The 13,398-nt window shown below is 44.3% G+C and overlaps 1 protein-coding gene across 1 annotated transcript in view; it reads left to right on the forward strand.

Annotated features, from left to right (window-relative positions):
* The window catches only part of LOC113210424 (glucose dehydrogenase [FAD, quinone]-like), a 15,207-nt gene extending 7,042 nt beyond the window's left edge, over positions 1-8,165 (forward strand). Inside the window, exons 4-6 of the mRNA XM_026428411.2 lie at positions 5,108-5,368; positions 6,506-6,616; positions 7,957-8,165. Of these exons, the coding sequence (XP_026284196.2) occupies positions 5,108-5,368; positions 6,506-6,616; positions 7,957-8,113 (529 nt within the window). The 3' untranslated portion in view covers positions 8,114-8,165. The remainder of the gene's footprint in view (positions 1-5,107; positions 5,369-6,505; positions 6,617-7,956) is intronic.
* The last annotated feature ends 5,233 nt before the right edge of the window (positions 8,166-13,398 follow it).

Consider the following 13,398-nt stretch of genomic DNA (forward strand, 5'->3'; position numbering starts at 1 on the left):
GTTTCCGGTTCGATTCAGTGACTTTTATTTATATCATTAGATTCCTCGTTCTTTTCTCTTTCTAGCGCCATAAGGCGCTTTGTTAAAAGGAGGTGTGGTACAGGAGATATGACAAATAGAAAAGAGAGTTGCAGCGCGCGCGGGCGCCGCCCCGGCCCAGCGGCGCGGCCGAGACAGTGTGTCAGCCCAGCCGTAGGGAGTTTCTACCGGCTGCTTGTGTTGAGAAATATACCCTCAGGTTCTAAGCCTACAGTGGCTCAGAAACTAATTTAATTCACGAATGTCCCAAAAATGCATTTTTGGGGGGTTAAAGCCCCCTTCATAGACAACTATTACCAACTATTACGTCTCTATTACCTCTATTACCTGTCTATTACCTCTTTCACCTTTCTATTACGTCTATTACCTGACTATTACCTCTATTACCGAACTATTACCGGACGGGCGACCCGACTATTACCTGAGTGGATACCCCCTCGTATTTCACGATTTAGACTGTGGGCTACTATTGCGTGGCTGTTGGCAGTATGTGCCCTTGACAGTGCCCCTCTCTCTCTTCCATAGTTATGTACACTTGTCAAAACATTTAGCGCTCTGAAATTAAAATTACTTGCGATGCAGGTAGGAACGTGAAATTTGGCATGATTCACTTCTTCGGTGTGTAGTTAACCCTCTGTTGGCGAGAATGTGCTCGCCAACGCATGATTTTGACAGTGTCGTCACTCGCCTGGTTCGGACGACCCTGCAGCTTGTTTGCGCGTTCCAGCAGCCGCTGGAACATTTCTAATCAGGCAGGTCAAGGGTTGGTCAGCGCGGCTGCTGCCACGCTGGTGCGCACTCTGACCTGCAGGGCCGCGTACGCGCCGGCCGGCCGTCGCGGGACTTTCCCCGGTGCCGGGCGGGGCACGGTGGGGGCAGGGCGGTACGACAAGGGATGAGTGACTGGGGAAAGATGGCACCCGTGGCGGAGCGGGTCAGCAGAGCGCTCTGGCCCGGGTCACGTCGAGATAGACGTTGAAGTGAAGTTGAGTAGGAAAGACGTTTGGAGAAGGTTGAAGAGGAGAGACGTTTGGGAGAGTTAAGTAAAGTTGAAGAGTAGAGACGTGCGGTAGAGTCGAGTTTGTTTGTTAGAGCCCGAAGAGTAGAGTCACTTGTGAGAGAGGCTTAAAGGTTTTAGTGTGCTAAGGTGTAAGCTGTGGTTCGGTCGTATGATTGAATGATTTAACCCTTCGGTCATTTTGTAAGTTGCTTTGTGTTTGAATAATTATCTTCTTGTATTTAACCTTGAGTTATATCATTTCGCATTCACTCGGACACCTAAAGTTAGAGCTAAGCTCATTCATTCAAAATTACACAGCCAACACAGACACACAGGTTGTTGGCGGAAGTGCCCTTCACCTATCTATCTAGCTTAACCCCGCCAACACCTCTCTGAACGCGAAGTTCGTGCGCCACCCCGTACGCCGTACGCAACCCGTAACGCACACGGGAGTAGAGGAGTCGTACAAAACGTAAAGGTTTCGGGTGGAAAAGGTTGCCGGAAGTTGTTCAAAGTTGGTGCACGGGTGCCCTAGGACCCCATTTCAACACTTTGGGTGCGTTTAACCTCCTCTGAGATACCACCCCTACCCCCAGTTCACCCCATCCCCATCCCCTGTAAAAAACCTACTAACTAAATGCTTTGCCACATTACGAACAATTTTCGTTCTTTGTATTGCAAAGAAATTGTTTCGTATTGCAAAGCGATTGTTTGTCAGGCTACACTGCTAAAACAAAGGCGTTAAACAACGCCTTTAAAGGGCACTATGAAAGTTTGCCGCCTTAGGAAAGGCACTAAGGTTTAACGCATCAGGAAAGGCGCTAAATTATTGGGGGAGTTCAGAGGTTAGCGCCTTTGATAATTCTCGCTCTATATAATTTATTATTTTAAAAATTGAATCCGTATTTATGTTTATATTGTCAGGATTTGACATGACATAATTTTTAAAATAATAGATTATATGGAGCGATAATTATCCTAGGCGCTTACCTCTGAACTCCCCCAATAATTTAGCGCCTTTCTTGAGGCGCTAAGGTTTAGCACCCCAGGAAAGGCGTGAAAATGAGGCTTTGATTTTAGCGCCCCAGGAAAGGCATTGTACAGCGCCTTTGTTTTACCAGTGTAGATAGGTTCTTTCGAACAATCGGTTTGGATTACGAACTATTTTTTCGTAATCTTACCAACAATCACTGTGAAAAATAGTAGGTAGGCTTACAGGAAAATTTTCCTTGACGCAGACGCAAGTTGTAAAATTACAAGATGAAATCGTAAAAATACATGTAGTACGTATCGACTTAAAATCCATTGGCGAGTAAATCGGGTTCAAAATTTGGGTGCAGGGGGTGACCTGCACCCCGCACCCTAGTGGTAGTTTGAGTCGAGTTTGAGGCTGGCTTCGAATTCTCTACCAGGCTGTTGTCCAGTACGGTCCAAAAATTCTATCCTGGAGTGTCTAGATTTTCCAAGCCTCCCTAAGGGTGAGAAATGTGGAAATTTTGGTCAGGGGTTGAACATTTAGGGGTCGTACAGCCCCCCAGGGGGTGCGAGTGCGAAATAGTTACTTTGCTCTTGTTGCCTACGTTAAACCACAAGATTTGCGACACGAGACACCCAAGACGTAAACCATGCCAAATTTCACGTTCCTACCTGCATCGCAGGTAATTTTAATTTCAGAGCAAAAAAAATGGACCGCTAAATGTTTTGACGAGTGTATAAAATTGTGCATAAATTTATGGCTGCTTACAATTCTGCACGTTTATGTACAATGCATAAGGATTTAGTGTGCAGTACACGTAGTCAAAGTGCTTCACCGTTACATTCCTTCCTCATGTCTAAGGAGCAAATTTTAAAGGGTCGTGCAAACTAAATTTTTATGTTTATTTTGGTGCATACGCAACGCATGTAGAGATCTGGGCATGAAGTATGAGACACACATTCATAGTTAATTTTGTAGAACTTCGTTCATAATTATGCACAGCTCTGTACAGATACAGATATCTCTAGAGTACAAGAATTTGAACATAATTCTGCTTGCGCGGATCCTTTCATAATTATGCACAAAAAAATGTATTCATAAACATTGGTGTGCAGGTCCACCCGGAAGCCAAAGTTTTGACCGCTTTGAATACTGATCAATGGTGGGGCTGAAGGCCCGACAAATGCCGCCGGCAGGTGGAGGAGGCCCGGATTCTGCCGAACGGAGTTTCCGGCAGAGCGAACCGAAGCTGAGAACTCCGTTTGGCGGAAGGGCGAGCCTACTTGTTTCTTCATCCTTACGAATTCTTGTTACTGCTGGACTTACACGCCACTGCAAGATCATGTACGACAGGCCATAGGCTCAACTATACGTTTCCGGCAAGGCTCCCTTCTTCCCATTTCGTAAATCATATTTATTTGAGAATCAATTAATATTTTAACAATTTTCAATTGCAAGAACTCGCAAGAACTCATTTTTGTAACAGCATAGGCAAACATGACTTAAGTAAAACGCATAGAATCTAATAAATCCATTGCAGCCACACTTAACATAAAGAAATTTGCCCTAAGGCTTAGTAATAAAACCCAGACGCAACTTCTTATTCATGAAAAGTTATATTTTAGGCAAGATTTTAGTGACTGTATGTGTTGTCTGAGAATATCAGGGTGACCGATTAATTTGTTACGAACATGCTTCTACGTGCTTTTTAAATTGTTAAAATATTCGTTGCGTCCCAAAGTCATGTTTTGGGTTTAAATTTCTAAGTCTACTGCCAAATGCGAGAGCAAATGTGTTAATGCTTTGGTAGTATGGCTGCAATGAGTTTATAGGGCCGTATCGATTTCAAGGGATCCTCCACTCCCCTCTACTTCCTTGAATGGTGCACTCTTGAGTATTTCAGTTGGCAGGTATTGTTGAGTTGATGTAAATAGAGAGTAATTGCGACTAAAAGATAGTAATAGCGAGTAGGGACGAGTTTTAAGCGAGTTTTGGTCTGCATGAAAGCAAACATTTTGGATTATTTTCTAGCCATTGTATGTATATATAGTCACCTCTACTCGCCAATACTCATCAATACTTACTATTACTCGGCAATACTCACCCCTACTCCCCTTTTGTCTCTGGCTCGCTCGTCAGGGATGTCATGAAAAACCCGATGCCCAACCAGCGCAGTGCCTCTAGTTAGAAGTATTGAAGAGTATCTTTGCGAGTTTTCAAGGGTATTGATGAGTTCTAAAGAGTATACGCGAGTATTTAAGAGTGCTGGCGAGTAACGACAAGTACAGGCGAGTAAATTGATAGCAAAGGCGAGTAGTCGCGTGTCATGGTGAGTTTGGCGTGTATTTTCGTTTGTGTACACGCTCGTCGATTGTTCTGTAGTAAGAGGCGATCATATTGGAAACGAAGGAGTGAAAAGCTCTCAAAAGAGACGTAGGCGTGGTCAAGACATTTCTCTCTTCTTTTTCTAAAAGGAATAATAAGAATCTGTACAATCTGATTTTGGTTTTCACATTTTCAGTTGTTGGCGTTTGAAGTTCGGAACTGAAAACACAGATGCAGTGTGTGTGCATACTGTACTGAACATTGTAGCCCTCGATGCCTCCTAACGACAAAGTTCGATCTTCAACGGCACGGTTACACAAAGTTCGATCTTCAGCGGCCCGGTTACACAAAGTCCGATGTGCAGCGGCACGGTTACACAAAGTTCGATCTGCTTTTCGCCGCTCGCGTTAGTCGCAAGTTTAGACCTCTACCACAGTCTTGTTGCGATAGCATTCAATTTTTTCTTTGGAGTATGTTGTTCTTTGATCTTTTACAAACATGAAGCAGTTTTTACTTTTTTTCTATCTGCAATATTGTCGAGAATATGAATACATTTAAGCTGCGCTGCAGAAACCGCCGGAATGTAGATCGAACTTTGTGTAACCGGGCCGCCGCAGATCGAACTTTGTGTAACCGGGCCGCTGAAGATAGAACTTTGTGTAACCGTGCCGCTGAAGATCGAACTTTGTCGTTAGGAGGCATCGCCCTGTACTACCGACGTCGGTGTGACAGGAAATTATATGTAACAGTTAGTGTTGTACCTACAGGTCATGCCTGCTGATGGATTCGTGGCGGCTCAACCGTGTGATAGTTTTGGTGTCGCTCATGCGGCCCGAGAGCCGAGGCTGGGTGCGCCTGAACGCTTCGGATCCGCACGCGGCGCCACTCGTCAAACTCAATTATTTCGGCGACGACCAGGGCCACGACCTGGACACCGTCGTAGAGGGATTGCAGTTCGCTCTCCGTCTCGAGGCGCCACTGCGAAAGACGGGACTCAGCCTTGACAAGACCAACAACCCGCAGTGCGCGTATGTTGTTGACTTTTTTTTCAAAATTTGAAAGTCAACTTTTTAGTTGTAAAGTGATAGTAGGGCAACTAGAAGTCTAAGAGGAGTGTGGTTCGTGCGGAATGTGTGATTTCAGTTTTACTTCCTTTCCAATTTGTTGATATATGAAACCTATCTTGTACGACTTACTGAATTATTTGGCTATTGTCTCTTAATTTTCGTCTAAAAACACCCTCTACGGCCAAAACGGTAGAAGTAAGGGGAAAACGGATTAAAGTTTCATGCTTGGGATCTTCTTTTACGAGTTACCTATTAGAAACCAATAAATAAATTGATATGAAGCCTTTTTTACGACTTAATGATCCATTTGGACGTTTTCCCCTAATTTTCGTTCAAAAATGCTTTTGAGGGCCTAAACGGTACAAGTAAGGGGAAAATGGATGAACTTTTAGTCCTTGGACTTTTCCTGTTGGTTCTTAAAAGAGAACTCATCCCGCCTCCTTTGTTATATCATAAAAGAGGCTTCATATCGAAAAGTTGTTAGAAGAATAAATGTAGAACCACACATTTGGCGTTGAAACACACCCTCCTAGCGGCTTTAGCTGCCTTAGAATTTACTATCAGTAAAATGTTCATCTTCACACAAGAATCCGCGGGGGCAAAAACTCCCTTTTGATATGTACAGATGATTCCTGTAATACTTGATTCCCAGTGATTCCCGTCCGCTTACATTTATTCCTTACGTGTTCTATTGGGAGAAAACGCTTATTTCGACTATTTTGTACCAGTTTCACCAGTTTCCCGCTTAGTTTAAGCGATTGCAGTTGATTTCGATCAATTTTTATCCTGCTGATTCACCGTCAGGTGTACACACGATGCCCGGAGTTCTCGCCTCCTCGCAAGAATCTGATAAAGTTAGAACTTTTGGGGCGCCAAAAAGGGTCTGATTAGCTGTCCCCTCCTGGCCAAAAAACGTTCTTTCGCCCCTGAGCTCTATGTCGGCCAGGCGCGTCGCAATATTTCGTGTCGTGAGATATCGTGAATCCCGAGACTAGGCCTGCTACGCGTGGTCTGGCGTACATATAGCTAGACTTTAACATACAGATACTGCCTGTCTTTTTCGTTTTGGCTGTTAACGTAATTTTCTTCGGTTGCCAGTCGATTCCCCATGGGCTCTGATGGCTTCTTGCGCTGCTTAGCGCGGACTAGCACGGTGACAGCGTGGCACTGGAGCGGCACCTGCCGAATGGGGCGTGCGAACGATCCAAGGTATGACACACTAGAACCTCAGGCGTACGGCGTAAAGCTTAGCACACGGTGCTACACGATACACAAGACACACCACACCTCTTTTTGAATACGAGCTCTGTCAAGTTGATGTTAATGACTCTATGGTTCTTCCGCCAATAAGGCACGGGTCAACGTCCCGTAAAAAACGGTTCGCTTATCTCAAATAATGTATCGTGCACCAAGTACCGCTGAGTCGAGTTTGCGATTTGAGATGTTGACTGTTATCTAATCTTCGCAACATTTGGTATCTGATGAAAGACCAAAACTAGGTTAGGGGGAGAACCACACTGTAAAAAATATGAAGAAAATTCTGAACCCATTGGTTCTTGAACTTTCCAGTCACCAGCAGGGTATTTTAATTCCCAACCCACTAGACTAGGCAATGCTAATCCTCGATCCAACTCGAGGTTTTCAAGTCCATTTGGAATTGTAGAATTGGAATTGTGATGTTGAAAATTCCATTCTACCTACAGAAAATTAGAAGTTGGCTTCAGTTTTATAATTTACTAAGCCACAACTTGAATCCCTATGGTACATGGAACTGGGATTTTCCAGTTTGAGCCGGTATCACACACCCACAGGGCGGAATATCCGGACCCATAAACTGTAAATGTAATTCCTAGTGCCAAAACTTGAATTTCAGACGTTCTACTGGGGCAACGCTTACATTAAGTGGGTCGTCAGCCACTCGCTCGTCAAGGAGCGCTGTGTAGCTTAGGGGTACAGAGCAGGACTGGGAACTTATAGGCCTATGTTCAACTCCACCTTGGGGCAATTTTTTTTTTATCGGTTCAAAGTGGTCGACATGAGACTAGGTGCAATCCCGATGCCACAACTTGAATTTTCAAGTTGTGGGTTTCGAAACAGAAATCCCGATGCCACAACTTGAATTTTACTAGTTGGGTGCTATATTTCCGATTACCAGCCCACTGGGTTCAGGAAAACCCGATTAAATTGGTTACGGAAATTTAACCCTCCATGGCTTAGCAATTTCCCGACTCAACGACTGAGAATCGAGCGTTTCACAGCCCAAAACTGGGATTTTCTTAATTTTTTTTTAACAGTGCAACGGGACAAATGATTGCTATCTGTGGCTGAAATACTAATACTGCGGAGGTGTTGTCGATTGCAATTTTTAAAATGATGTTACAGTACACATCTTAAACGGCAAATTCACCTACCTCAGCGGCACTTAGTACATAATATTTTAAAGATAAGCGAACCGCTTTCTTCAGGGTCATTGACCCTTGCATTATTGGCGGGATCACCCATAAACCCTGTCCTTCCAACTGTTCTTACCTTTGTGGCGCCGTAACCAGGGCTGTCGTGGACTCGCAGCTGAGGGTCCGCGGTGTCAGCGGGCTCCGCGTCGTGGACGCCTCTGTGATGCCCTACATCACCAGCGGCAACACGAACGCGCCCACCATCATGCTGGCCGAGGTCGCTGCAGATCTCATCAAGCGTGCACAGTCGTAAGGGTGTACCCTTGTAAAATAAAGCTAACCATACCAACATATGGGCTTAAAACGAGAGGTCCCTAACTTGGTCAAGTCATTGTACACTTACACTGTAAAAAAAATTGTTGTCACTTAACAACAAATTTATTGTCAAGTTTTTAAGTGACTCGTGTTGTTGTACAACAGCTGCGTTTGTCAAATAACAGCAAAAGTTGTCCAGTAACAGTAATAAAAAAAGTCAGCAAAAACAAAATGGTGCCCAATAGTTCAATATCAACAATGCATTGACAACAAACGAAGTTGTTTTTCAACAACTTCTGTTGTTCTCGAACAACTGAGCTGTTGGTTAACAGCTGAGCTGTTTTTTAACAACTAATTTTTACAGTGTGGCAAAATAATCAAACTATTACCATTCCCAATCATTCCCAATCATTCCACTGTATACAGTCACTCTAATCTTTTCAATCACCTCAAGTCACTTACAGTCATCCAGTCTTATTCATACTACTGAAGCATCCCTAGTAACTTCTATTGTCTCTGGCAGTCACGTTCGTAGTCGCCTCCAGACGCTTCCAGCGGTATTTTACAGTCGCACCAATATTTTACAATTAGCTACAGTCATTCCTATTTCCAGTCTGTGTACGCGTTTTTAGTGAATTGGGTACCCTTCGGCTGAAAATTAAAAAAATACAGTGGGCGTTCAAGCTTGAGGCCGTTCCTGGATCGAAATACAACGCTATCCTACCCTTTTGAAGACTAAATCGGATATCTGAACACATCACAAAATGATGTCATGCAGAATCCTCCTGCAAATCTTTAAGAGAATCTGGTAAGTCCTTGTTGGGTTCATACACACCCACTTGCAAAAAATAAAAATACTAAACTAAAAGCACTTGCAAAATATAAGTACAGATTACTTATTAAATATTTTAATTGTACTATTACCTTACCTAACGCAACAGGAGACAGACTCCTTGGTCTGCTTTGCGAGCTTGGAAAGCATGCCTCCCTGCGTTTGAGTAAAGCAGCAAACTGCACAAAGAGTTATGAAAGATAAAACATTAGAACATTAAATATAGAACATTAACATTGTTAAGAAAAATATGTAACCACTCCTTAGAAGTAGTAAAACGTAATCCTACAGGACACTTAAATCTGAACTAATGGTTTTTAAAGCAATTGAGTCCTTGTTGAGAACACACTTGCATTTCCAGTGCATCCACTCTCACCTGTGCAGCAATTAAGATGACCAAATTAAAAACATTTTCAACTACTGTACATTGTTTATATCTTTAAAAACAAAATTGAAATTAACTCAGCTGACTATTTTAGCACTTCTGACCCTGCAGTGCAATTCGAGCCAGTTACTGTGCTTTTGGAATAGGAAGCTTGCTTCTGGATGCACCAAACTAAACAAGCAGGCCCGCCCTTCCGCCAAACGAAGGTGCCAGCTCCGCTTCGGTCCGCCGGCAGATCCGTTCAGCAGCGGCCAGGCCTGCTTGGCCTGGTCGGGCAGCAGGCCCGACCATTTCTGTCACGTGATTTGCTGATGAACATGATCGAATGATGTAGCGGGCCTTCGGCCAGTCGTCTTTGAGTTCGCCCCAAAGAGTCGAGGAAGGGATGTAACGGTGAAGCACCGCGACTACAACCCACCCTTCTGCTTAGAAAAGGTTTTTTGGGGGTGGGGGGAGAGTTTCCTTTCTATTTTGCGGTTTTCAGGCTCTTTTCTACAACTTATTGCTCACTATGGCAATTTTTAGCTTATTTTCGTCAAAAAAGAACCTCTAGCGCCTAAACAGTTAGAGATAGAGCGAAACGGGCTAAATTTTCGTCCAAAGGCAACTACTGTGACGAGATACCCATCAGGAGCACATAAAAAAACTACTTTTTGGCAGAATTTTTGAACCTTGGATACCCCCATTCGCACCCTGCTTAGGGGTGGTTGCCAGGATTTGCTGTAGGCGTTTCCTTCTCTAGGAGTGGACCTTAAGATATCCTGAAAATATTAAGTCTCTAGCACATCTCCTTCTAGTGGAACAGACAGACAGACGCACACGAGGTCGTTTGCATAAGCCCGCTGGAAAGCTTTTTCAAAGCAGAAGGGCGGGCTAAAAAACAACAGAAAACACAATTTCAAATTATTTTCAAAATCTTCACACTTTATTATGAAGGTCAAATGTAAGTAATTACCTGCATAAATGTACCAAAAGGGGATTTCGTAGCAGACTTATTTGAAAAGAAATCTAATTGAGGGCGTGTCCCACTTGACTGTCAACTCGGAGGCTTCAAACCAAAATTCGGATTTTCACTTGGTTCAAAATCCCCAAGTGCAATACACAGTCCAAAGATTCTAATTCTGGTCAAGTTTTCAAAACATAACCGGTTCCCGAATCGTCACAGCCGTCAGAAGTCGAAAATCGCAAAAAACCAAATAGTATATCAATAAAACGCACTTTTTCAACTAGCAAAACGACGTTAAAAGCATAGTTTTGAACCAGATTTTCGATAGCGGTTGTTTTAAACGACCCTTCCTGTGGGAGGGGAATGAACCTGTTCTAATATTTCTACCCTAAAATGTCAACGGAAAATGTGTTGTAACGAAATGTCAGTCCGTGACAAGAAAAATGGATTTATTTGTCTAGAGAGCACACCGCAGTATCGAGCAAAAATTCCTTCCGCATCCTACGTTGGCACACTATTAGAAAAAAAAAATCATTTGATTTTTTTTTTTTCGCTGCACCGATAGTTTAGGAGTTTCACGCCGTCACGGACTGACATTTTTCACCAAATCGTGCTTCGTCACGGACTGACCGCGATTTGAATTTCGAGCTACTGTTCCGCGCTTTCGTGTCCGCACGGAAAAAAATGAAAAAAATGGTTGGCTGTGGCAACCGAAAGTCGATCGCCACGACCATTTCTATCGATAGATACCAGCAGTATCGACTTTGTGATTGTGACAACCAAGCGGCATAGCTGCAGCAGGTTAGTTGCGACAACCGGCGGGTTGATCGTGGCGATCAGAACCGCTAATAGCACGAATCGAACTTTACTTGGTTGCAGGGAGTAGGTCTGTTTTACACCTCGTGGCTGCAGCTAAAAAGTTGATCGCCGTGATCGATTTGTCGTCTTGAAGGACACACTAAACGGGCGTCAATTGTTTAGTCTAATTTTTGACTAGAAATTAATGTTGAAGTTTGAGATCAAGATCCTGCGATCCACTGAGGTCCGGCAGATATCAAAAATCGACAAGCCTCATCGCCCGCCCCTAGACGTTTATTTGTCAGACCCTTTTTTTTGAAGTGCCGTGGAGATGTCACTCGGGACACCCACCAATGGAGGCGACCGAAGGCCTCACCGCGAGTTAACAGAGATATAAGCGTGTCTTTGCAAATAATCGTTAACTAATGGTTTTCAATGATCGAAATATAATTTCAAATGGTTGTTAAGGGACCCCCATCTCCGCTAAATGGCCGGCCGAAGGATGAAGCCTCAGTGCTGTTTGTGTTATTTAGCTTCAAAGCTGTTGAACAGTAATCAGAGAACAGTCAGAATCCACGCCAGCAGTGTATGGCGGTGAGCAGTGGTGTCAGTCAGGGTAGTAGAGCTTAGCGCAGCTATGAGAGGCGCAGCTATGCAAGTGGCGACTGTAGACGGCGCCGGGTAGTTGCCACGAACAAGCCACTCGCATGGGCACAGCCAAGCCAGGATGTAAGGTGGAGTTTGATTGTAGCGACCGAGCAGACCCTACGAAGCGAGTTGTAACACGAGAGGGAACCCAGCCGGCTGCCACAACCAAGCGGTTCGATGCCTACAACCAATTCAGTTTCAACCAGTACAATCTGGTCACCACGACCAAGCCTTTTTTTCCGTGCGGATTTCGCTTTTCGTGAGGCTCTGGGTTGTCCAGACCGAGAGGCAGCCGCACGCGCTCTCGCCTACTTTAGCACTTGGGACGCATACCTTGTGCAAAATATAGACAGTACAGGTTTTACATCTTTTAGTTCTTGGTCCGATAAATCCCGGCCAAGTCTTGTCTGCAAATTTTGAATGCAATAGTCCTGCACATGGTTTGTTTGCACATCTCGACTCTCCCCGGCCTTTTCCCGTAATTTAGTAACCAAATGAAGACGTGTGAAGGAAAGTCTCATGTTCACCCTAAAATCAAATATATCAATAATCTCACTTTAGCTGAGTTCCGAAAAATAAAAATTATAGAACCCACAAATAACACCGTGTAAAACTCACCAGTTTTGTTTTCTAATTGAGAAATAAGAAGAAGTAAATTCTTATAGTAAACCAACAGTAATAGTAGCGAAAGAAGCCGACTAGCAAAGTGAGGTTAGGTTATTGACAGTAGCGCCGTCGTCGCGCCCGGTGAGCAGAAGACAGTACCACGTACTCTCTAAGTCATGTTTTTGTTTCGTACCACCGAATCGCGTTGAATCGCGTTCTAGCGCGTTAACCAACAATAGTGTAAGGTCTAACGGATTTTTTGAGCACACGGAGAGCTTTGATCACGGATGATTACGTCTTATAACGCCAAAAAACCAGTCTGTGGGGGTACCTATTTTAAATCGATATTTAAACGTTTCTAGGAGATGGCATGCATCGTTAGCAAGCTGTACTGCAAGAAAAGAGCCTACAGAATAAAGTAAAATTCATTTGATCGATGTACAGTTGCGGGAAAACGATCAAAACGGTTCGCCCAGCAAGCGCATGAGATGAGCCGGGGAAGTTCCTCTACTTCAAATCGTCGTTTAGGGGGGTAAAAAGTTGAACTTGAAAGAATAATTATCGGTTCGACATTCTCCAAACGTTCCTAAGTCAGGACCAACTTGGTTTTTCTGCATAGGAACCATTTTACAGAACAGGGTTTTGGCAAAGAATACCGAGATCCGGCCCATTGTGCTCCTCTGCGTTCTCTCAAACCACGAAGGCAAACATGCGAAGGGTTCAAAGATTCTCGTTGAAAGAAAGTCCTGCACCAGCCCGAGCAGCCATTCGGTCCCCCTCCCCTCCCCAGGCGCAACTCGGGCGATCCATTTCTGAGAACCTGCCAAACACCCTGGCGCGGTGCGACGCAGTCGCGTCGCTTCTAGAGTATTCCCCGCCAAACAACGACAAGTTCAAACAAGCGAAGAGGTAATAAGATTCGAGAAGATTCTCGTTGAACAAGACAGGCCGAGCAGCAAGCGTGCCCCTCCCCTCCCCTCGCGCATCGTCTCAATTCTCAAAACTCAAATTACGCCGTTGGCGCGGCGTGGCGTAGCAATAGGCATGCACACTGCAAACTGGTACCCC

This window comes from Frankliniella occidentalis, unplaced genomic scaffold, assembly GCF_000697945.3.
Source record: "Frankliniella occidentalis isolate FOCC.00 unplaced genomic scaffold, Focc_3.1 Scaffold349, whole genome shotgun sequence".
NCBI lineage: Eukaryota > Metazoa > Arthropoda > Insecta > Thysanoptera > Thripidae > Frankliniella > Frankliniella occidentalis.